Source organism: Hyaena hyaena, unplaced genomic scaffold, assembly GCF_003009895.1.
Source record: "Hyaena hyaena isolate Hyena2069 unplaced genomic scaffold, ASM300989v1 scaffold_157, whole genome shotgun sequence".
NCBI classification, from domain to species: Eukaryota; Metazoa; Chordata; class Mammalia; order Carnivora; family Hyaenidae; genus Hyaena; species Hyaena hyaena.
Window position 1 is genome coordinate 475,887 of NW_024080789.1, and position 25,884 is coordinate 501,770.

Sequence of the window (25,884 nt, forward strand, 5' to 3'; positions counted from 1 at the left end):
AGGTAAATGCAAATCAAAAACCACAATGAGATACCACTTCACACCCACCAAGATGGCTAAAATCAAAGAAAGATAAGAATAAATACTGGTAACGCTGTGGAGAAACTGGAACCCTCTAACACAGTCATGGGAATATAAAATGGTGCAGCTTCTTTGGACAAAAGTCTCACAGTTCCTCAAAAGGCTAAAGACAGTTACCACATGACCCAGGAGTTCTGTTCCTACGTATATCCTGAAATGAAAATGTACGTCCACAGAAAAACTCGTACTCAAATGGTGATGGCAACATTATTCCTAATAGCCACAATGTGGAAATAAACCTGATGAATGGATAAATGAAATGTGCTATATCCATACAATACTATTTAACAATAAAAAGAATCTAAATACTGAGAATGTGACAACTTGGGTGAACCCTGACAATGTTCTAATTGAAAAAAGTCAGTCACAGAGCACCATATATTCTATGATTTTGTTCATATGAAAGTCTAGAACAGAAAGTAGATTAGTGATTGCCTAGGGTTTGGGATAGTGAGTTAAGAGGAATTAGCAGGTGACACTAAAAACTAAGGGACGGAGTTTTTTTTTGAGTGATGAAGATGCTCTAAAATGGATTTTATGCACATCTCTGCAAATATACTAAGAGCCAGTGAATTGTACACTTTAAATAACTGAAGTGTATGCCATGCCATTTGAATTATATCTCAATATAACTTAAAAAAAACAGAGATTTCTGGCCCCAATCTGATTCAGCCTGAGCAGTTTATTTATTTTTTTAATGTTTTTTTATTTATTTCTAGGAGAGAGAGAGAGAGACATCGTGAGCAGGGGAGGGTCAGAGAGAGAGGGAGTCACAGACTGAAACAGGCTCCAGGCTCTGAGCTGTCAGCACAGAGCCCGACGCGGGGCTCGAACCCACGAACCGCGAGATCATGACCTGAGCGAAAGTCGGACGCTCAACCGACTAAGCCACCCAGGCGCCCCCTGAGCAGTTTATTTTTAATCAGCTTCCTAGATGATCCTGGTTACAGGTGGATTTATACTAAGCACTAGAAAAATATATATGCTCTTATTATGATAGGTACACCCCAGGCCTCACCTCCTACCAGAGCTCATGGATTGGCGGTAGTTGCAGACTAAAACTGCCACCCATTATTCTGAAATAATTACACTGGGTTAGACTTTGGAACCCAGAGAAACAGCGAATTTTCTAGATGCATTTTCTTTTCTCTATTGCTGGAATTCAAAACTCATGAACAAGGACACCGATTGTGTTGCTATCTGCGATCTACAAGGAGGAAAGTGAAAATCTCTAACTTCCATGTGATCTGTTTTTAAAAGGCATCAGATAAAAGTCCCTCTAATCTACCACAGAAGTACATTCCATAATTTGCCTCCTGCCTACATGAGTCTGGTGAGAGGGAGGCTGCAAGGTAGCTACTGACCTCAGCTGTCTCTGCGCAGGAGGGGCTAAAGACACAAACACGCTCACTTTTTACCCACAATCATAAAAACCACTAAATGTCAGAACCAGGCGTGACTTAACAGAAGATAAAGCCCCAGCTTCTCATTCAAAGGTAAGAGAACCAAGTCCAGTTAAAGACTTGGGATTAGAATATAACATTACAGATCCTTAGTCAATGTTTCCATCACACCATAAATGATCTATCCTCCCTGCCATCTCCGCTGGAACACAACTGGGGCAGGATTAGGGGTGCAGGGGGAATTCTGCATGATAAAAAATACGAGTTCAGAGTTTGATATGATTATCCTCACAGAGAAGTTCAAGAACAGGAAGTCAGAAAGTTCACTAGGCAAACCTGTAGTTCAGCAGTTCTCCATTCCATTGCTCTGGAAAGCTGCGCCAAGTCCCCATTTTGCAAATTGTGATCTATGTATCATGAGCATCCCAGTCACCCAGAAAGACAGATTCCTGACTTCACGGAAGAGGGAACCACAGTGGAGTACTTCCTACTGGAGAGGGCCATTGAGAATTGGCCCTGGGTGTGAAGGCTTGCAAGAGAAATGTTTGGGAGATAAGAGATGACATCAAATGCAACATCATGTAATTTCTATTTTGGTACATTTAGAATGCCCCATGCACTGGACCCCACAGCCAAAAGGAGCTACCTTTGTGTACTTACACCCAGTAGGGCCTAGCTTAAGGAAAGAGGCTCAGGATTCCTCCAAGGCCCTGGATGAGGCAAAAAGACTCATTGTGAGTTTCCTCTATGGGACAAAGAGGAAAGCTATCCTAGGTGTTAGTGGTTGTCAGCCAGTCACACACTTCTGGAAGGGGTTATCAGAGGCAGGCCAGGCCAGCAAAAGTAGAAATCAAGTTCCATTCACTCAGCCCAATTCTAGGACCTTGCTTTCAGGTCATGGTAGAAAGAAGAAATGTATCATTAACAGCACAATGACTCTTCAGCATCTGACCTTGGAAGAGATAACAAGCATTTAAAGAATTGAGACACTCCCTGGGGAGGTAGGTGGAATAATAATAATAAAAAAAAAAAAAAAAAAGGAAAGGAGTACTTAATAGGAGATGAGACAAAGGGGAAAAGTAAAGCATTCACAAAAGTGGACATCCATTCCACCCACCCTACTTCACATTCTCCATGCTAACAAGTCCAGTCCTAGAATTTCACAGAACGCTGTAGTTGGAAGAAAACTTAAAACTCTACCTAGCCCAAAGCTCTACCCAATACAGTAATCGAATCTACAACATTCCCAAAAGTAATTGCCAAGTGACAATTATCTCCAGTGACAGGGAGCTCCATGCTTTCTCTGTGTTGCAACATGAAAGAGCACTTATTCTTAGAAAGTTCTTATGCTTACCCAAAACCCACTTCCCTTTTGGCACTTGCATCCATTGGTCCTAGTTATAGTCTCTGGAATACTGAAGAAATGGAACCTGCCTTTAAAGTAGACAAAGATAGCTCTGAGCATGTCAAGCTGCCACAGAGATGTGGCTGAATGAACAGCTACACGGTATAAAGGGAAAATAAGGACTCAAAAGCAGGTGATTATAAATGGCACCATCAGCAAACAAAGGAACAGAGACTCAATACCACCATCGCAGCAGTCTCTTCTTCATACAGCCTCCACCCCACAGGGTCAAACTAAGAGCAATAGATCATGTCTTTTGTGTCCCTTTACTTCCTGACAACAACAAAAAAAAAACCTTTAAGGAAAACATACTCTAAGTGTACACATTAACTACTATAGACGAGGCCCTCAACAAGAGTCAAAGAGGGGTTTGATCATGTTTAAAATAATTAAAGACCATCAAAATAATTTTCAGCCATGAACATTTACCTTGGACATAACACAGAGATAAGAAGAAAGAGGAGGATTTCATGGCAACTAGAAATAAGTGAAGTAGGGAAACTGCTTCCCGGACAACTGTTTTAACCTTTGTTGCATGGTGGTACTAATGCACACAGGGGAAAACCCTCTCTGATTCGAAAACAAGCAGAGCTGAGCGCCCGAATGTCAAAACAGAAGAGGTCCTTAGGGATTCAAGTTCACCACTGTACAGGCTGGGAAACCTACACCCACCCCAGGATGGGAGTCACCCAAGGCTGCAAAGCAAGTGTCAGAGCTAGAACACAACCTCTCAATTCCCCAATCTCGGCTCTTTCCATTACACCCTGCTGCTCTCTTGTTTCAGCAAGCCTCAAATGAGTGCAGGCAAATAACCAGTATTCCCCAAATGACACAAGCTACAGAAAAAAATAAAGCCAAGTTCTTTACATTCTTCGAGTGAATGCCAGGGCTTTGCACAGCCCCAGCTGTGAGCCACCTTCTCCAATTCTTATTTCACATCTCAGTGTGATTTACACAAAATTGCAGGACGCTTAGAAGCAAAACCTACAGAATGATGAGTCTGCAGAAAAATCGTGAACACTGAAACAGGGAACCACACCCAAAGCCAAGCCAATCCGGGAGATGGAGAATGCAGAGCTAAAAAGGGAGCGCTAGAAGAGAAGAGGACAGGAAAAGGGTGTCTTTCCACATGTCAAGTTTTCCGCAGGAGGCAGTGTGGTGAAAGGAGAACGAACAGCCGCTGGAGCCTGGGGAGACTGGGATCCTAGTCGCAGGTCTGCCACGAACTCACTGGGTGGCCTTAGGCAAGCCCCGACCCGTTCCCGATCCTCCATTTCTCCAGCTGTCCTGGAATGGGGTTGCACCAAGTGATCTACCGGGATCCCGGTTCCGGCATTCTATGACCCAAAGACCCACTATTAGCGAGTCCCCAGCAGGGCTCCTACAATGCCAGTCACTTGCCCAAGGCGACTGGACCCCTTTGGGAAGCGTGGAAGAAGTCCTAGCTGGTAGTTAGGGTGACCTTTCTTATCTGGGCACCTCAGTTTCCCCACCTGTCAAATGGCAGAGGGAGGGAAGGCAAGGGACAGAGCGCCAGGGAAAAGGGATTCTCCAGTTGACCTCATCCCGGGAGGGGTGCCCGCATCTTACCGCGGCTGAGGCGGGGGAGCCGAGGAGATTCGGACCTGCACCCCAAGCCGATCGGTGCCTGACCCGGCGCATCCGCTGAGCCCCAGAAGAAGGCGAGGCGGGTCCTGCGGGAGGCGGTGACGCGCCGTCAGCCCCGGCCCATCAGCGCGCGGACTCACCGCTCCCGCTCGGCTCCGGCTCTCCCGCTTCAGCTCAGCCCACCGGTCCCCGCCTCAGCTCCGAGCCCCAGCCATCCCCCCCACTTCACCGCCGGGGCAGCCGCTTCCGGGCCCCGTCACGTGATCCCGGCGCTCCAGCCGGAGACCCGGGTCACGTGTCCCAGCGCGTGGCAGTTCCCCGCCTCTCGGGAAGCTCCAGAACCCGGCTCCGCAGCACCACCTGGCGACCTGTTGCTGACGCTGCAAGCAGGCCCCGGGGCGCGGCAGAAGTGGGCGGGGCTTTGACTTCGGAGCGCAGCCAGCAAGTCCCCAGAGCTCTGTGTCCCCTGAGACTTGGGCTCATTTCTGCACACGGTGTGTTTTCCTTAACACGTTTCGGAGAGCATATGTTGCTTTTATAATTTAAAAAAATACCTCTTTTTAAAAATCATCTAGTCCTATTTTTCGAAGCTTACACAAACTCATTTATGATTGCTCCTGGAAAGGGACTGTGAGGTAAGGCAACATTATTATTTCTAACGTATTTAAAATTTAAGTAATATTTTTAAATAGATGGCAACATTTCAGTATGTTTGAGGTGTACATGTTACCTTGCCTTCTCTTTCCTCCTTCTCCCTGAAGTTTTCCTTTAAAAATTATGTAACTAACAAATTAATTAATTTGAAATTATGTAACTACTCACACACACACACACACACACACACACACACACAAGGAATAAACTATTGATATAGCTACAAAATGGATAAATCTTAAAATAATTCTGCTGAGTAAAAGAAGTCATAAAAAATATTCAATGTATCTAATATTCTAGAAAATGTTAAATAATCTCCAGTGACAGAAAACTTATCAGTGGTCTGGGAGTGGGTGGGGAGGTCAAGACGGGAGAGATTATAAAGGTGCATGAGGAAACTTTCAAGGTGACAAATATTTTCACTACCTTGATTGTGATGATGGTTTCACAAGTGAATATAGATTTTAAGTTATCAAATTATATACATTCAATACATGCCATTTAAAAATAAATAAAATTTTAAAAATATGTGCAGTTTATTGTTATGCAAATTGTACCTCCATAAAGCTGTGTAGATAGTAAAAATTATATAATATATTAATATATTGTTATTATTAGAAATGTTAGCCAATACGTAAATATAAAAACAGTGAAAATTTCCCTTCTCCCAAATTCACTCTCTTCCTCCAAAGAATTACAGTTACAGGCATGTGAGTCTTGTTCTCCATACACTATACTATGCGTTTATAGAAATATTTATACAGAAAGATGTATACCGGTTTGTGGTGTTAAAATCTAGAATCATGAATTACAGTACTTACTGTTTTGGTTAAGACTCTTACTCTTCACTATCTATATACACTGTCTCAATTATTTCATAAACATATATTACTTTATATATTTAAAGCTTTTGTATGTTCTATAACCTATACATATTTTTTTAATGTTTACTTATGTATTTTGAGAGAGAGAGAGAGGGAAAGAGAGAGAGAAAGAGAATGCACAAACTGGGGAGGGGCAGAGAGACAGGGAGAAAGAAAGAATCCCAAGCAACCTTTGTGCTGACATGGGACTCAGTCTCACAAACCAGGAGATCATGACCTGAGGCAAAATCAAGAGTCAGTCACTTAACTGACTGAGCCACCCAGGCACCCCTACATATTTTTTAAAAATCTACCCCAGTTGGTTCATTTCACCAGGAAAAGAGAAAAGAATGCAGGTTCATGCTCAATTTAAAGTAGGAAAGCCAGTGAATTCATCCTATCTCTGGAAGATTCCACCAGTTCATTGACAGCTCAGTGCCAGGAACTGTGCTTGGAATGCTTCTGAATCCAGGTTACCTCCAGGTCTTGAATTTCATTGATCATTTGGCTCCTTGTGTCTCAGTCAAGAAAGCCAGATCTTATGAGAACCAGAGAGCTCCCTGTTGGAATTACTGATGCAAATGGGAATTTGCCTTCCCCAGTCTGCTTCTGGGAGGCATTGACTATGAGGATTCTTTCTTATATCTGGCCACCACACTCTTACTAGAAAGACCTTTGAAAAAAGGTTGCATTATTTTCATATACTGTTAGGATTCTACCAAGCTTATCATTATGCAGTCCTAATTAGAAGTTAACACAATTACATCTCCTTGTCATTCCCAGAGAACTTTTTCCAACTATACAAATCCCCGCCTCTGCTTCCACGGTCTACCCAGAAGTATAAATGAAGCTTTCCTGTTCAATATGGGCGCCTGGATGGCTGTATAAATAAGGATGCCTGGGCGGCTCAGTTGCTTAAGCATCCAATTCTGGCTTAGGTCACCATCTCACAGTTGGTGGGGTGTGAGCCCTATGTCAGGCTCTACGCTGACAGCTCAGAGCCTCGAGCCTGTTTCAAATTCTGTGTCTCCCTCTCTCTGCCCCTCACCTGCTCTATTCTCTCTCTCGAAAATAAACATTTAAAGATTTTTTTTAAATATGTGGATGTATATATAAAGAAATCACTTTGATTCTTTTATTCCTTGAAAACTATGCAAAAGTGAAAGGTAAAAACTCTGAAAACTCTATTTTCAGCAAAGGGAGAAGATAGAATCCACAGATATGGAAATATGTGTAAGGGCTAACAAGAGCAGCTGAGATTAGACAGAAGCTTTGAAGGATAATGGAAAAGAAATTCAAAGAGAAGTAAAGGGACCCGTGGAGTCAGATCTCAGGAATGCGCCAGTGAAAACACTCTTTCTGAAGATGAAGAGCTCACTTAGAGCTGCACGGCTCTATTTCTTTTGTTTGCAACAACAGGTGTGGAAACAGTTCAGCAAGACTCAACAGAAGCTCTCCTGGATCTGGTTTGGATCAGGGAAGCCAAGAAGATGAGGATGCCACCCAGAAGCACAGGGAGAAGCCATACTTGCAGGAAGCAGTTGGTCTATGGCAGTAGAACAGAACAGACTGGAAATACACTTGGGGGAGGTTGTAGAACAATTGCAAGTCTCATCCACTGCTGGCAGGAGTGGACAATGATACATTAAAGTGTTTTAATGGCTTTTTACGCAGTTAAACACATAGCTATCCTGTGATCCAGCAATTCCACTCCTAGGTATTTACTCAGAAAAAATAAAAACGTTTATCCACATTAGGGCCTAGACTAGGGTGAGGAAAGCAAAGTGCCTCAGGTGGGAAATTTAAGGAGGCACTCACTTTTAGGATTGTACAGGTGCAGGGTTGGCACTGACATGGACACAAGAACCAGTGCTTCCTTAAATTTTGTGACCTAGGCCTCCTGTCCGGTCTCATCCTAGGCCAGGCTGTGGCCCCCACACACTTGTATTCAAATTTTCACAGCAGACAGCTCCATAAAGCTAAGTTAGTGACAACCCACATATTTGTCAGTAGGTGAATCGGTAAACAAACTGTGGTAGATAGAGCAGAAAGGAACTATTGATACGTGCAGAAATGTGGCTGAATCTCATCAGGGCTAAGTGGAAGAAGCCATACACATAAACTTGCATACTATATGATTCAGTTCATATAAATTTAAAGAATGGGCAAAACTGAATCTAGTGACGGAAAGCTGAACAATGGTCTCTTGACCTGTGTGGGTGGGGATTAGCTGCAAAGGGACACAGAGAGCTTTCTGGAGTGATGCTAATAGTCTATATATTGATTGGGATGCTGGTTATGTGGGTTTATTTATTTACTTATTAAATTAAATTACTTATTAAGCATTTGTTTATTTATTTATTTAAAAGTAAGCATGAACAGGAGAAGGCACAGAGAGGGGAGTGAGAATCCCAAGCAGGCTTTATACTGCCAGCGCAGAACCCGATGCAGGCTCAGGGCTCGGAGATCATGACCTGAGCCAAAGTTGGACACTTAACTGACTGAGCCACTGGGTGCCCCTAAAATACGTTAAATTGGTTGTATATAAATTGTACTCCTAAAGGTTCATTTAAAAATTGTAAAGAGATTACCAGACATCTGAGAAAAGCCTCCAAGATAAAAGAATAATCAAATGCACAAACACATGAAGCACTTTGGAGGAGACTGTGCAAAAAACAACATGCAAACAAATATCCTCAGAGAGATAAGATGCTGCAATCATGACATAACAACAACAACAACAACAAAAATATTGCTTTTAAAAAATATTGTTAGGGAGGGGCTCCTGGGTAGCTCAGTCGGTTAAGTACCTAACTTTGGCTCAGGTCATAAACTCAGGGCTTGTGAGTTCGAACCCCATGTTGGGTTCTGTGCTGACAGCTCAGACAGAGCCTGGAGTCTGCTTCAGATTCTGTCTCTCCCTCTCTCTGCCCTTCCCCTACTCATGCTTATGCTCTGTGTCTCAAAAATAAATAAACATTAAATATTTTTTTTAAATATTGTTAAGATAAAAACCAGCTCTTGGAAGTTAAGAATGTAAAAACAAAAATGAAGACTCAAATAGAAGAGTAAGAAGATGAGGATAAAGAAATTTGTTCTTTTCATTAATGAATATTTATTATCTATGTGCCAGGCACTGGGCCTGGAACAGTGAACACAATATACAAAAATCCCTGTCATTGTGATTTACATTTTAGCGAGGGGAGACAACAAAAATAAACAAATAATATTCATATCATGTCAGCAGGTATACCTGTTGTGGAGGAAAATCAGGAAAATGGGAGAGGGAGTCTGGAGGCAGAGAGGAGGGATTGCAGCCTTTTTCAATAGTCAGAAGATACTATTGAGAGATGATATCTCAACAAACTCCTAAAGCAGGGAAGGAAAAAAGCCCTGTGGACTTCTTTAGAAGAGCATTCTGAGCAGAGGGAACAGCACATGCTAGGGGCCCAGGAGAGAATATGCCTAGCCTATTCGAAGAATTAAGAGGGAGTCCGTGTGTGCATGATACTATATGTAGAAAACCCTAAAAACTCCATCAAAAAGACTACTAGAACTGATAAATGAATTCAGTCAGGTCACAGGATACAAAATCAATATACAGGAATCTGTTACTAAGAATGAAGTAGCAGAAAGAGAAATTTAGAAAACAATCACATTTGCAATTGTGCCAAAAATAATAAAATACCTGGGAATAAAGTTAACCAACAAGGTAAAAGAACTATACTCTGACAAATATAAAACACTGATGAAAGAATGGAAAACAACAATAAACAAATGGAAAGATATCCCATGCTAATGGATTGGGAAAACAAATATCATTAATATGTCTGTACTACAGACTTAATGCAATTTCTATCAAAATGCCAACAGCATTTTTCACAGAACTAGAACAAATAATCCTAAAATGTGTATGGAATCACAAAGACCTCCAATAGCCAAACAACCTTGAAAAAGAAGAACAAAACCAGAGGCAACACAATCCCAGATTTCAAGATTTGTTACAAAGGTGTAGTAATCAAGACAGTATGGTACTGGCACAAAAACAGACACATAGATAAATGGAACAGAATAAAGAGCCCAGAAATAAACCCATGATCAACTAATCTATGACAAAGAGGCAAGAATATGCAATGGGAACGAGACAATCTCTTCAACAAATAGTGTTGGGATAACTGGACAGCTACATGCAAAAGAATGAAACTGAAGCACTTTCTTACACCATACACAAAAATAAACTCAAACTGGATTAAAGAACTAAATGTGGGACTTGAACCTATAAAAATCCTAAAAGAGAGCAGAGGTAGTAATTTTTCTGACATCAGCTATAGCAACATTTTTCTAGTTATGTCTCCTGAGGCAAGGTAAACAAAAGCAAAAATAAGCCATTGGAACTACATCAAAATAAAAAGTTTCTGCACAGCAAAGGAAACTATCAACAAAACTAAAAGACAATCTAGTGAATGAGAGAAGCTATTTGCAAGTGATATGTTCAATAAGGGATTAGTATTCAAAAATATAAAGAACTTATCAACACAACACCATAAAAAATAATCCAATTTAAAAATGGGCAGAAAACATGAACAGACATTTCTCCAAAGAAGACATACAGAGGGCCAGAGACACATGAAAAGATGCTCAACATCACTCATCATCAGGGAAATGCAAATCAAAACCACAATGAGATATGACCTCACACCTGTCAAAATGGCTAAAATCAAAAACACAATAAACAACCGTTGGCAAGGATGTAGAGAAAAAGGAACCCTTTTGTACTGTTGGTGGGAATGCAGACTGGTGCAGCCACTGTGGAAAGGCTCCTCAAAAAGTTAAAAATAGAATTACCATATGATCCAGTAATTCCACAACTGGGTGTTTATCCAAAGAATACAAAAACGCTCATTCCAAAAGATATATGCACCCCTATGTTTATTGTAACATAGTTTACAATAACCAACTTGTGAAAGCAGCCTAAGTGTCCATTGATAGATAAATGGACAAAGAAGTTGTGGTATGTGTATGTAACAGAATATTACTGAGCCATGAAAAAGAATGAAATCTTGCCATTTACAACAACACAGATGGATCTAGAGGGTATAATGTTACGTGAAATAAGTCAGAGAAAGACAAATGCCACATGATTTCACTCATATGTGCAATTTAAGAAATGAAACAAATGAACAAAGGAAAAAAGAGACAAACCAAGAAACAGACCCTTAACTACAGCAAACAAACTAATAGTTACCAGAGGAGAAGTAGGTGGGGGGATGGGCGAAATAAATGAAGGGGATTAAGAGCACATTTACCATGATGAGCACTGAGTAATACATGGAAGTGTTGAATCACTATATGATACACCTGACACTAATATACCACTGTACATTAACTATAGTAGAATTAAATAAATACAAGGAGGCCAGTGTGGCTGTAGCAGAGTGAGCTATGGCAAGAGAAATAAATTGGGTCAGAGCAAGAACAAGTGGGTGGAAACCATGTAGAGCTCTGTGAGCCATTTTAAGGACTTTGGCTTCTACTCTGAGTGAGATGGGAAGATATTGGAGGAGTTTGAGCAGAGAAATGCCATGATCTGACTTGGGTTTAAAAGGATGCTCTGCCTATTGGGTTGATATAGGCATGGGCAGAAAGGGGAGACCAGTCATGAGGCAGCTGCTATAATCTGGAATAAGATTATGATGATTTGACAATAGCCACAGTGAAGATGGTGAGAAGTGGTCAGTTTCTGAAAATAATTTTATGGTAGATGGAAATGTTAAATGTCGATGGGAAGAAATGGAGTATGAGAAGAGAGGAAATAAACACTTTGGCCTGAGCCACAGGAAGAGTAGAGCTGCCTTCTACTAGACCAGCAAGACTATGGCAGGAGCAGACCTCTAGGGTCAGTGAGTCCAATCCCTCATCCTTTGGTGGGGAAACTGAGGCCCAGAAAGGAGGAGGAATGCACCCAGAGTCTCACACAGGTCATGTGTCTCTTTGTTCCAGTTTCTGAGCCCTTGGCCCCCACATCATACAAAGGTAGCAAAATAACATATAGAGAATGATTACATTTTGTTAAGAAAAAAAACCAGGGTGCATATACACACAACACAGTCTGTATGCACATCTGAGCTACATGAATTTAAGACAGTATGATATAAAAGTATTAGTAGAGGTCTACTTTGTATGCAGAACTTACAGCACTTAGAATCCCACCCAAATTCAAAATTTCACAAAGTATCTCATGATAGCCAGATTGGGTCTCAGAAGGACACAGTGAACTGTGCTCCCCTATCACTGCCATATGGTGGGTACTTTCGCTGGGACACAGAAGTGCCCCCATGGTGCTTCTGTGAGAATCCAGAGAGAAATGACCAGGTCAGATGACACTTCTGTGAGAGGTTTGAGTAATTATTAGCTATAGTGTGAGCATTCACCATTAATATAATTCAAAACATTCTATAAGCCATAACGAAAAAATTCCAAGATTCATTAAGTGGCACAAGTGCTGAGAAATGAATTTTAAAATCCTCAATTTGGGCATGGGTATTAGAAGACTTAATATCCCTATAACGAAGGCTGAAGACCATCCTGGCATCACATGCTGATGACTAAGGGCAGTCCATCCCGGAAAGTAAATTAGGAAAAGAGTGGACATGAAAAGCAGCAATTTAAAGCAAGGACCCTGCTAAGGAAACAAATATCAGCTCAAGCACATAGGAAAAGTGCTGGTGCTGGATCAACCCATTACAGTGTGTCTCTTGGCCAAGCTCTTGTGATTTTTGTAATGATCTGAGGGGCAGTGATGATGATAAGATGTTTTACCACTGGTATTTCTGTGTTAAATGAAGTATGTTTAAAAAAAAGAGAAGTATGTTATGAAGCTAAGAGACTTAGGTGCTCTGGAAGCTCAGAGAAAAATTGTGTGAGCGCTTCAAAAGCCCCTCCTGTGAATCCAGGACAACAGGCATGCCACTAATACTGACCTTCTGGTGTCTGGGAGGGTGCGTGAGGGACGGTAGATTCTGCAGACACAGCACTAGGAGGCACAGGTGAAAAGATGGCAAGGGGTACATCAGTCCGACAACCTGTATTAGCCACCAGGATTACAATGACAGGAGCGTCAATGCATGTGTGTGAGACTCAAGTACAGTTACTGGAACCAAAGGCTGCTTACACAGGAGGGCATCCCAAGAACAGACTTTCAACATATTGTACTGCTTTAATGTGAGCAAGACTCTCCCAGTGCTGTGCGATGGCCAGTGGGGTATCACAAATGGGTTATAGAGTTGCTGAGATATTGATACCCTTGCCCCTTGAAGTCGCCAGGCAGGTCACAAAGTGGCTAAATCTCCTGAGACAGTTAGCTCTAGCCATAAACAGTCTTCGTTCTTTTATCCTGAGGACCTAGAAAATGCTATCATTTTCTACATGTTACAATATAACAAAGGTTGGGAAATGTTGGATTAATAATTTCAAACGGAGACACCTTTGAGAATGACGGGGCTGTGTTAATATTTGCAGCAGGACAATCAACATAGAGTGGGACTGCTCCAGGTAAACTGGGATGTGTGGTGGAGTAGGCAGAGTCATGGCCCCTAGAGATGTCCACATCCTTATCCCCACAACCCTTAGAGAGCAAAATGGACTCTGCAGGTGTGATTAAATTAAGTGTCTTAAAATGAGATTATACTGGGTTTTCTGAATGGACCTAGTGTAATCGCAAGAGCTCTTACAGGAGGGAGGCTGGAAGATTAGGGGAGAGGCAGGATGCTATTCTACTGGCTTTGGAGGTGGAAGGGGAAGCCGCACGCCAAGGCAATGTGGGAGGCTCTAGAAGCTGGGGAAGAAGGACGCCAATATTCCCTAGAGCCTCCAGAAAGAACACAGTTTTGCTAACATCTTGGTTTTAGGACTTCTGACTCCCAGAACTGGGTGCGAATGTTCGTGTTCTTTTAATCTCCTGTGTTTGTGGCAATTTGTTGCAACAGCAATAAAAAACCAATACAAATATTCCTAATTTACAATGAATTTCTCTTTACGCCTATATAATTTTAAGTTATAAAGGTTAAAAAGTAACTACAACAGGTATACGTTTTCATCTGACATTGTATTAATAAGTTGAGAAATATCATTACATTGTATAGAGAGATGGAAAACTAGAGAACTGAAACAAAACACTGATGTTAAAAAAGCTTGGCCCCAGAAAGAGGGACTCTTCATGGAGAAGGTTAGATGCGGAGACTCTAGTTTTTTATTATAAGTCCCCTGGCTAAAAAATTAATAGTCTAACCCTGGGCATGTATATTTTATTTTGAGTATTAATTTTTAAAGAAAGATTTTTTGGGGGGGAAGCTTCCAAGAGCTTATTGGGCTCAGGTTCTCCAAAGCTATGGCCCCCGCCCTACCTGAAACCTGCTTACAGATTCCCATCATCCACAGAACTTCCCCTAACCTTTTACTCAGCCAACAGCTTCGTTGGCACTAGATAGGGCCAACTGGCAGGTCCTCCTGAAATAAGGGAGGAGAAGGCACCGTTGGACGAGAAATATTCCCAGGATTGGGCCTAGGCGCTTTAAGAGATCTGGAGCAAACCCTCAAAGCCGCATCTGTAGGGCGGGGGGACCTTGAGTTTACCTCACAATGCTAACAAAGGGCCTGGGAGAGCTTAGAAGAGAGAAGGGCCTCCTGTTGCCACTGAAAAAGCACTGACATAGGAGCCCAAAGGAAAGGACGGAGGCCAGCTCTGCCATCGACTTAGCAAGTCCCTTTCAGTACGGACTTCCGCTCTTGGCTGATGAAGTGAATAGGGAAAGGATGCTCACTTCCCAAATATTCCAGTCTGTGAGTCCTTCACCCTTCTTCAGTTGCCTTCCTCCCAAAGATGACCGGGTGGGTCTGAGGTCAGCCAGAGTATCGTAAATCACACCTCAGAGTTTCTTTGAGATCATCTGCTGCAATCCATTCATTTCTACATGGGAAACAGCCTCTGGGAGACAAAGGTGTTCATTCAAGGTCATATTTGGTAACTTCCTATGACCTTCACTTAGACCCTAGGGTTCTACAGTTACCATTTGCCATACGATGGCACAGAATAGTACCTGTTTAATATGGAAATAAATTGTATCTGAGTTTTTAAAAATTCCAATATAGGATGCCATTATGGAAAAAACATAGCAACAACCTTATATAAAAGATAAGTGGCTATATTAGCTTTCTATTGCTGTATAATAAGTTACCACAAGCTTAGTGGCTTAAAACAACACACATTTATTGTCTCATGGTTTCTGTGGGTCAGGAGTGACTTAACTGGATCCTCTGCTTCCAGGGGCTCACAAGGCTGTAGTCAGGTGTTAGCTGGGCTATGTTCTCATTTGGAGGCAAAACTGGGAAAGAATCTTCCTCCAAGCTCTCTTGGGTTGTTGGTACATTTACTTGCTATCGTAGGACTGAAAGCCCCAGCTGCTCACTGGCATTCAGCTTCTTGTTGCCCTTCAGCTCCTAGCCATGTGAGCCTTCCAACATGGCCACTTCTCCAAAGCCAGCGAGACTTTGAGGACTCTAGAGAGAGTCTGCTGGTAAGATAAACTCTTAGATGGCATCATGCAATCATGAAAGTGACATCCCATTACCTTTGCCACATTCTGTTAGTCAGAAGCAAGCACAGGTCCCACCCACACCCAAGGGGAAGGGATATAAAAGAGTACAAATGCTATGGATATTAACAGAGGTGGCACCTTCGAGTCTATCCACCATTGTGGTGAAAACCTTAAGTGTAAAAAGAACTGAAATCTCTACTCCTGCTAAGACAAGAAGAGAACTGAGGGTTAGCCATTGGATTTTGGAATGGGAGGCAATGTTTCCCTTGACAAGAATATTTCAGTGAAGTAACAAGGATCAAAGTCTGTAGGAATAGATTCAGGAGAATGGAAAGTGAGAAATTAGAGAGTGTGAATAGAGATACCTCTTTCAAGGAGTTGTGCTCTGAAAAAGAACAACGAGATGAGAGAACAGTTACTCTATTATGTTAATATGTTTATCAGAACAAAGCAGTAGAAAGGAGAATTTTGATGGTCTAAGAGAGAAGGAAGGATCATTGTAAGAGCAAAACTCTCAGTAAGTAAAGGGAAGGGGAGGAGATAAGTGTGCAAGATAAAGGGACTTAACAATGGGTGAGGACAGCTCACCTATTTTTGTATAGCTCACCTATTTTGTGGGAGAAAAGCCTGGTGGTATATGATTCAGACACAGGTCAGTGGTTAGATTTAGTGGGTGGAGGATAAGGAAATTCTCTCCTGATTGCTTCTATTTCCTCAATGAAATTAAAACAAGGCCATCAGCTGAGAGTGAGAAGGGGAGAGTAGCGGAGGTTTGAATCAAGATAAGAGATACGAGATAGTCCTCCTGAAGAATGGGAAAGCAACAGAAACAAGACAAGTCATAGATCTGCCCAACAGTGCTAGGACCCATCTGAGGTTCGGGTTCATAAATTTAAGATGCAACCAGTCGGCATATCTGTGTATTTTCTCAACCCACTTTCAACTGCTTGGGTGTAGTCTCAAAGATGAGGCAAAGGTGCATCTACCCAGTATTATGGCTTTGAAAGTTGGACATAATACAAGGAAAGGGATAAGATGGATAAGAGTGTGTGGCAGGGGTGACTGCAATGACTGTTCAGTCGCTGGGTTAAGATGACAGTGGCGGTATGAGGGGACAAGCAGTAGAAAGGGAGCAGAGTAGCGCCGGCAGACTGGAGGCCCTGATGTCGAAGATATGGTATAGTCTGCAAACTCGTGGATATAAGATGCACCAATAGGAGTTGCTAAGCCATCCAGAGAACAGGATGTTTGCAGTAGAGATTTTGAAGGTCGTGCAGTCTTTGGTGATGACAAGGTCTAGGCTATGATGGGGGGAGTGGGTGAAGGGCAAACTATCTGGAAGCAGTGACCTGCAGAGAAAATGGTGACCTCAAGGGAGCCACATTTTAATTAGAGCAAGGAGGTGAAAAGAACATTGATATGCAGGGGACTTCCGTCTTCCTCGGGAAAACCTTTGCTGACCTCATTGCAAGAGGTTGCTTTTATTACATTCAAGTGTTCAGAGCACTTATTACAGTTGAAACTTTTACTTATTTATGAGAAACCCTGAGTAATATTCATGATGTCTAGCTAAGCTCCTGGAAAACAGGCACCACACTGTCTAGGACCAGGGGGTTCTCAGCACCCAGCAAAGTGCCCAGCATGTGCACATTCAATCAGTACTGGTGGTGGGAAGGAAGAAGGAAAAGAACAGACTCTAAGAGCAATAGTAAGAAGTCTCTGTGTGAGTGGAGGAAAAGTGCATTCATTCAGTCATTCATGCTTTTGGTCTTTTGTTCTTCCTGAGGATCAGAGCCTGCATCACTCCAGGCCAGCGGGGTGGAGCTGTATTGAAGTTCCTGAGGCTTCTAAGGCTCAAGCGGCTGAGAGCTGGGCCTTGCAGCTTCTACATGCCAAAGCCATTCTTGCTCAAGCTTCTGCCAAGCCATGGAGGCTCCCAACCCCTCACTCATAGTGTTTGGAGCTAAAGAGTGAGGTGTCCAACTGCCTGGGGCTCGGGGCGCCTCTGCCAGCAGCCAGTCCCTGAATGGTGCAGGCCAAGGAATATCCCAGGGGCTCCCAAGGGCTCTCAGCACTTCTCCCACCAGGGCTCCTGCTGTCTAAGGAGGCCAGTGGGATCTTGTAAGTGTCCTTTCCTCCCCAACAGTAGCTCCTGAGTCTGGGATCTTGTACCTTGGGACTTTTGTAGAATTCTTTCCGTCTTTTCAGTAGCTCAAAGAGCTAAATCTGGGCTCTTCTCCATTTCTGACAGGCAAAGAGGTATAGAGATGGGCAACGATAATATTCCTTGAAGATAATGCTTTTGACTATAAGCATCACTTTTTAGGACTCTTTTCATTCAGCATTATTGAAAACCCAGTCATAATGCAGCTACAACAATGAACATGAGACACAATCCTCTAAGGCTCTCACAACTCACAGAGGAAGATATGTACACACGTAGCTGAAATCCCAGAGAGAATGGCCTGAGTGAAGTCAGTGTCCTACAGGGGTTCAGAAGAGAAAGGTATTCTTTCCAGATGGTCAGAGCAGGGAAGGCTTGCATTAGAGGTAATGTCTGAGGACTCTTTGGAGAAATGGTGTTGCCAGTGAGAACACCCATAAGGCATTATCTGCCTCCACTGATGAAGACTGACCGAGCCTTTGCCAGCAGAATCAAAGAATCCCAGGTTTGACATTAACCTGAATCCATAGAACATTGTGGAAATGAGCACTGGTTTGGGCATCAGATGGAACTCACTTCAAATCCCAGCTCTGCCACTTACTAGCTATATAACCTGGGACAAGTTCCTAAACCTGTCTTAGCTTAGATTTCCTCATCTGTCAAATGGAGGTAATAATAGTTTCTACTTCAGATGATGGCTGTTAAGGACCAATTAAGTTGAGCCATGCAAAGCACTTAACACAGTGCCTGGCACATAGTGATTACTGGCTGAAAAGCTTAGCTAATTCTAGCATGGATCAGACAGGCTGTTCAGACCTTGAGCAGCCTGAGGACAATGACCAGGCATCATTTACTGCTGCATCCTCCCAAGCCTATCACTGGGCACAAGGAGCCAGTATAGGTTTGCAAAATGAATGATCGGACAGAGGAGACATCCTCTTTATCAATCTCTTAAATTGCAGGTAAGGGAAGATTTTTAGGGGAATGAGTATTGGATCCTAGAAGGAGTTTTAAAGAAGGCTGTGTTAGTGACAAAGATTTTGTAAGATAAACTATCATCTGTCCTTGAAAGTTTAGGGGGCTGGTCTACTTGAGGTTTGCTTCTGGAAGTGTTTGAGCGTGGCCTATAGTAGGACAATCGAAGCATTGTATGTGAGGGGAGAGAATGTTGAAATAAATGACTCGAGGTCCCAGGATGACGTGTGCTAAGACCACAGGAAAATGGACTCACCCCCATCCCGACCCTGCGATCCCCACCGTGGCTGTGTGACCTTGGGCCAGCTCTCCCATCTCTGAGCCATAGGGAGAATTGTTAGAATAAATCCTCTTGCTTGTCGAGGTGCTGAGAGGGATGCATGAGGCACTTCACCCTCAGATCCTGTGCAGGGCAGCTCTGAGGATGGGGCTCGTGTCCCATGGGTCTCCTGTCTCAACTTGACCTATTTTATGAGAAGCTTTCTCCTCAAGAGATCACAAGAAAGGCAGAGGAAATGCTCTCTATCGCTAGTCCTCAAAACACCCCTAAGTTAAGGTCAGGCTTCCTGTCCTGGAACCCTGAGTACAATTAGATCTAGAGTTAGCAGGTCTGCCAAAGGAACAGAGATGAACAACGGATGCGAGAGAGTCACTGCAGCACACCAAACTCACTCCTGCTTGTGACAGTCGGGGCCTAAGACACAGCCCAGAGAGTGAGGTGGGAGCTAGGCCACCCCCTGCACCCACTAGCATCACCCCATCTGCCTCAGGAAACCAGAGCCAATGCCAGGATGGTGACCAGGCAACTGAGTTCCCAGCTCAGGGTCTGTTCCATTGCCCTACAAGCCAAAAGGGGGCAGGGGTTGGGGGGAGGGGAAGGTTACAAGTCACACACACACGCACACACAGTTTTTTTTTTAAACAGTGATTAGCATAATTTTATAAGCAGCACAAATACATATAGCCATCTAGTACCCTAGAGTCTCTAGTGTTCTGATGGAGCCCATGACAGGAGGGTCAGGGCCACTCCTCTATCCTGTCCCTCCTTTCCTCATGGCCACTTACTGCTCCAGCCCTGGTCTACTCTCTGTAGGGTCTTACTGTCTGTCCATGTGAGACTGACTACTTACATACTTATATCAATAATAATATCAAACTGAAGAGTTCCTAATCCCTCTATCCATGTTTCTTAAATATTCAGGTTTTTTTTGTTTTGCATTGTTTTAATAGACTTTATATTTTTTTGAGCAGTTACAGGCTCACAGCAGAATTGAGCAGAAAGTACAGAGTCCCCATATACCTCCTACTATAACACACTCACAGTCTCTCCACTATCAACATCCCCCACCAGAGTGGTACATGGTTTACAATCAATGAATCCACATTGACGCACCATTGTCACCCCAAATCCACAGTTCATATTAGGATTCACTCTTGGTGTTGCGTGTCCTGTGGGTTTGAACACATATTTGACAGGTATTCACCATCGTGTTATAATACAGAATAATATCACCGTCTTAGAAACCCACTGTGTTCTGCCTAACCCTCCCTCACCTCATCCCAGGCAAACACCCATCTTCTTACTATCCCCATAGTTTTGCCTTTTCCAGAATGGCGTATAATTGGAGTCAGACAAAAAGTGGCCTTTTCATGTCAGCTTAATTTCACTTAGTAATATGCATTTAAGTTTCTCCCATGTCTTTTATGGTTTGATAGCTCATTTCTTATGAGTGCTGAATAATATCCCACTGTAGGGATGTATCACGATTTATCTATTCACCTACTAAAGGACATGATGGTGGCTCCTAAGTTTTGGCAAGTATGAATAAAGCTGCACTAAGTATTCAAGTATAGATCTTTGTGTTGACATAAGTTTGCGACTCATTTGAGTAAATACCAAGGAACACAATTGCTGAATGTTATGGTAAGAATATGTCTGTAAGCTCTGAAACTGCCAAACTGTCTTCCAAAGTGGCTGTACTGTTTGATATTCCTACCAGCAATGAGTGAGAGTTCCTGTTGCTCCACATCCTTGCCAGCATTTGATGTTGTCAGTGTTCTGGATTTTGACCATTCTAATAGATGGGTGGTGTTTTCATTTGCATTCCCCTGATGATATATGATGTGGAGCAATGCCTTTTTGCTTGCTGTGTATCTTCCTTGGTGAAGTGTCTGTTCAAGTCTTTTGCCTATTTTTTAATTAGACTAATTTTTTTATTGTTAAATGCTAATGTAGGCAACAGTCCTTCTTCAGTTATGTCTTTTGCAAATAGTTTCTCCCAATCTATGGCTTGTCTTCCCATTCTCTTGACAAATCCATTTTTGTTCTGTGCTTTCAACCTTACATACCTACTTAACCCTTTTCCTTTCTTCCTTAACCACATCCCCATCTCTGGCTGGGTCCTCTCAGTCTGCTGGTGGTAGGCCTTGTGGCCATGCACTGTGTGGGTGTCCTGGTGAACTGTGCCCACCACTTCTTTTATCTTATTTTATCTATTTTAGAAAGAAAGAGTGCATGCAAGCAGGGGGGAGGGTCAGCAGGAGAGGAGGAGAAAATATTTTTTTGCCCCAATTTTCTTTTGTTTTAAATAGTTTATTGTCAAGTTGGTTTCCACATAACACCCAGTGCTCATCCCCACAAGTGCCCTCCTCCATGCCCATCACCCCCCTTCTTCTCCCTCCCACCCCATCTGCCCTCAGTTTGTTCTCGGCATTCAAGAGTCTCTCATGGTTTGTCTCCCTCCCTCTCCCCCACTATTTTCCCCCTTTTTCTCACCCATGGTCCTCAGTTAAGTTGAGAAGGAGAAAAACTTAAGCAGGTTCTATGCTGAGCAAGCAGCCCCATGCAGGGCTCAATCCCACGACCCTGGGATCATGACCTGAGACAAAATCAAGAGTCCAACACTCAACCCACTGAGCCACCCAAGCACCCCTGTGCCCATTACTTCTGCTCCAGGGAGAGCTTGAGGGCTCTCCCTTGAAGGCTTCCTTTGCTTTAGTTCCACTGGCATGTTTTGCCCTGTCTCCTGCCACCTTTCTTTGTGCACATGTCAGAACAAGGCCTCTCAGTCATGCCCCATCAGCCAAGAGCTTATTCATTTTTTCTCTCTGCAGTTTCTATCACAAAAGCAGTGTCTGTTTTTCAGTTTACACACACAATTTTAAAAATACTATTATATATGCTTTGTCCCAGCTCTACAATATCCTTAATGCAAAATGGCTTTAGCCAGCTTACTTAAGAGCTGCTTAGAGAGGTGAACAATGCCCACCAAGAGTGTGCTCAATACTGGAATGTTGAGAGTCCTATTGCTCTAAACCCACTGGGACTTAGTGTAGGGCACAATGCAATGGGAATCATTTGGAGGTAAAAGAGCTGGGTTTGAGATCTAGCTTTTTTTCTTGGGTGCTGTGGTTCATTGGGCAATTCCCTCCATTTCTATGAGCATCAGTTTTCTTGTATAAAACTATCATAAGACATTCAGTTGAGTCTACCTCACAGGATAGCTTTGAGGATTAAGTAAAATATATATATGATATTTATTTGTAAACTGTAAAGGACCTAGTGGTGTGTTTTATTTATGTTAACTATGTGCCAGAATTTGGTCTGAAGGATGGTGTGATAGCCAAGGTTTCAACAAGAATACCCCCATTTTCAGAAGAAATAAAGGTATATTTGAAAGCTTAAAAATAATTACACATATATGCTTTTTAAAACTCATTTTTAAGTACCTATATATATATATGATATTTATAAATTATTGCACATAATGTTTACAAATGCATAGAGAAGGTCCAGACTTGAGCACAACACCCTGTTACGAGTAGCTACTTTTGAGGAAAGAAGTAAGGAGGGGAATTAAATTGGAACAAGGCAGGGGAGGAGAAATAGGGATGTTCCTTTTTCTGTATATACTTCTAGACCATTTGACCTTTTTATTATGGGCATTCATCACTGCTGTATTTTTTCATTAAATGGAAAAGAAGTCACATTCCTCCTTATATTTTCCTGAAATTCTGATGAGCCCATAGGAGCATGAGTCCCTCCACTCTTGGTAAGAATCGTTGCAACAAGGGGTAGTGTGCGTGACCATCTTCATTGCTAGCGCAAAGACCAGCAATTTGTGTGGCCTTAGGGAAGCAGCTGCGTGTAAAAGGAAAATCATGGTGGTGGGAGCCAGGGGACCTTAGGTCAGGTCTTAACCCTGGCCAAGCTCGCTGTGTGACTTTGGACAAGCGCCCTACCCCCTCTGGGCCTGAGTGTCGCCATGCGTTCAGTGAGTACATGTGACTCATTAATCCACTTGGCAGACAGCTCCAGGAGGACCGGGCCCTGCCTCTCTTATTCAGTAATATGTACCCTAGCGCCTTACACAGCTGCAAACACTCAGTAGGCACTCACTAAATGTTTGGGAGGGGGTGTAGATGATTTGGGGGACCCTTCAGGGAAGTGAGGAGGCAGAGTGGGAACCCGTGGGCATTGGCACCTATCAATTCTGCCATACATCTACTATTCATCTTTCCATGTAGCCTTGTGCTAATGGCCTACCTTGCTTTTTTCCCCCACAATATGCTGCTAAACCCGGCGAAGACTCATTTCCTGTGCTCTCGCCCTTAGACTTGATGGGCCCCTTATGAACCAAGGGGCTATGATGAGGCATTCCTGGCGGCCAGCCCCTGTGCCTGGCTCTGGGACCACGCTCCCTGGAGGAGTACCTTGTCCTCTCCTTGCCTGGCAATGGGGCAGGATGGTGAGTCCCACTGAGGTCCCAGACAGCCGCTAGTCCAATGTTGATATCTGTCCTGCCAGCAACACATCCCTAATTAATACCAACACTTTTGGGTATCCTAAAGAAGTTCTCAAAGTTGGTCCCCAGTCCAGCTGCATCAGTGTCACCTGGGAACTTGTTAGAAATGCAATTTTTTTGGGCCCCATCCCAGGCGGAGTGAATCAGAAACTCTGGGGATAGGCCCCCAGCAATCTGTATTTTAACAAGATATCTGAATGATTCTGATGTGTATGAACGTTTGAGAAACACTGCCCCAAAGAAACACCTGTACACTGTTGACTATAGAAGTGGCTTCTAGGAGCAAATGAATATATAAAAAACGACATTTCCTGTGCTTAACAGGAGGATTTTCTTGAATCCTAAAAGGAAGACAGCAATGGAACAATAACCAAGACTGGAGCCTTGCATAAAGGTGAGGATGGACTCTCACAGGGTCAGAGCCAGGAGCTTCTAGAACCCAGCCCCCTAAAAGTGCAGATGGGGAAGGTGAACCTTCAAAACAGGAACAACTTGCCCAAAGTTACACAGTGAATCATCACAGCCTGAAAACCACAACTCTGGGCAAACATGTCATCTAAATGCACTCAGCTCCTAGCTGTCCTGGGAAAGAATAACTGTTAGTTACTCTGAGTATGGGTTAGCTGATTCTGGGGGGGGCTAGGGCCTGGAGTCACCTCTCCCCGCAGTCAGGGACATTCTGACAGCATATCTGCGGGGTTATTTGTGTGTGTGTGTTTTGGTTTTTGGTTGGATTTTTTTTGGTTTTTTTTTTTGCTTTTTTTTGTTTGTTTGTTTTTTGCCAGCTCTTCCTCATCTCAATCCCCCCACTGCCCACTATTCTGTCGTCATTGGAATTCGAGGGATTAAATGATGAGGCTACTGGACACCCTTTCACCGTGTGAAATAAATCTCTCTCAATTCAGCAGATGTCATGCGGGGGTAGAACCTTTACCAGCAATCATTAATAAATATATTTTGATATCACATTTTGCAATAATTGTGATTTGGGGTACTCTGTGAACATTTTTCTTCAACCATGTTACTTCTGCTCATTGTGGACCTGTCTAAACAGAAGGAGCCTAGGTCCAAGGCAAGCTGGGACCAGGGTGTAGGAAGTGGGCAGTGGAGACCCTCCAGCTCCCGTGGCTGAAGGAGCCAGGGCCAAGAAACTAGAAGGTGATAGAAGCAAAAAGGGGTCAAGCTGAGGAGGCCCTGGGCCAGTCTGAGATGGCTTATGACTCTGAACATCAGGGAATGCCAGCTGGTATGCAGTGCCTCAAAGTCACATGGACTCTGTGTACTTTCTAGAAGAGGAGTCCCTTCCCTGAGAAGCCAGGGTCCCATTCACTCATTAATTCATTCACCCACTCACTGAACAGGTGTCCACTGAGTACGCACTCTAGACCAGCCCCCATGCCAGGTGCTAGGGAGGCAGGAGTAAAGAAAACAGGCATGACTCCCTGCCTTGATGGAGTTTTATTACCTAGCAGTAGAGACGGGAAGTAAATAAGGAAAATTACGAATTAGGAAAAGAGCTATAGGGGGTTGGGGAAAACCTGTCTAAAGAGGTGAAGTTTAAGCCCAGATCTGCAGCACAAGTAAGGGCAACCTCTTGAAGAGGCACAGGACAAACTTCCTTAGGGAATGGTATTGCAAATGGCCATGAAGTAGGAAGAACTCAGAGTCCTTCAGAAGCTGGCGAAGCATTCTGAGGAGGAAGAGACTGTGGAAGGAAAAAAAATCGAAAGGCAGGCAGGAGCCAATCATGCATCAGCATGTTATTTCAAGAGCAGAGAAAAGCCCCCTCTTGAAGCAGAGGAAGGGCACGAGATAATCAACGAGTTTTTAAAAGACCACCGGAGCTGCTGTGTGGAGCATAGATGGGAGGGACAAGAGTGGAAACAGGTTCATTCCTTGGGGGAAAGGATAGCCAATTCTGAGCAAGCGTTCAGTGCCCAGGTCAAGTCTGCTGGAATTTGCAGGACAGAGCCTTCCTTCTCTAAGCACATGAGATTGGGCAGCAGATAATGGGATAGGGAGGCCAAGGCAGGTCCTCTTGATGCCATAACTACCTGAACACAGCGTTTCTGCCTAAAAACATACCTGGACATGGGGGTAATGAGCCTTCCACGGCCATTGCTGTCCCTTCTGGAGCTGGAGGAGGTGTGAGGCTACCGCAAGCCTTCATAGCTGTGGCTGTAGGTAGCAAGGGCATCCAAGTAGGAGAGGTGAGGCAGGGGCTGATAACACAACACACGAGGTGGCCCCATATTTGCTTTGCGTTCCCTTCGTCTCACAGTAATCTCCTCCCAACACCCGGGTACATCATGTTCCTCTTCCTGGTTGTGGAT

At 43.3% G+C, this 25,884-nt stretch overlaps 1 protein-coding gene across 3 annotated transcripts in view; it reads right to left on the reverse strand.

Moving 5' to 3' along the window:
• SLC36A1 (solute carrier family 36 member 1) overlaps positions 1-25,679 on the reverse strand; it is a 68,486-nt gene extending 42,807 nt beyond the window's left edge. Inside the window, exon 1 of one of the 3 annotated variants that reach the window (XM_039239488.1) lies at positions 25,637-25,679. In XM_039239488.1, the coding sequence (XP_039095419.1) occupies positions 25,637-25,670 (34 nt within the window). In that variant the 5' untranslated portion in view covers positions 25,671-25,679. Of the gene's footprint in view, positions 1-4,479; positions 4,691-25,636 lie in introns of those variants that run through there. The other 2 variants (XM_039239489.1, XM_039239490.1) reach the window with 2 other exon arrangements.
• Positions 25,680-25,884: the final 205 nt, after the last annotated feature.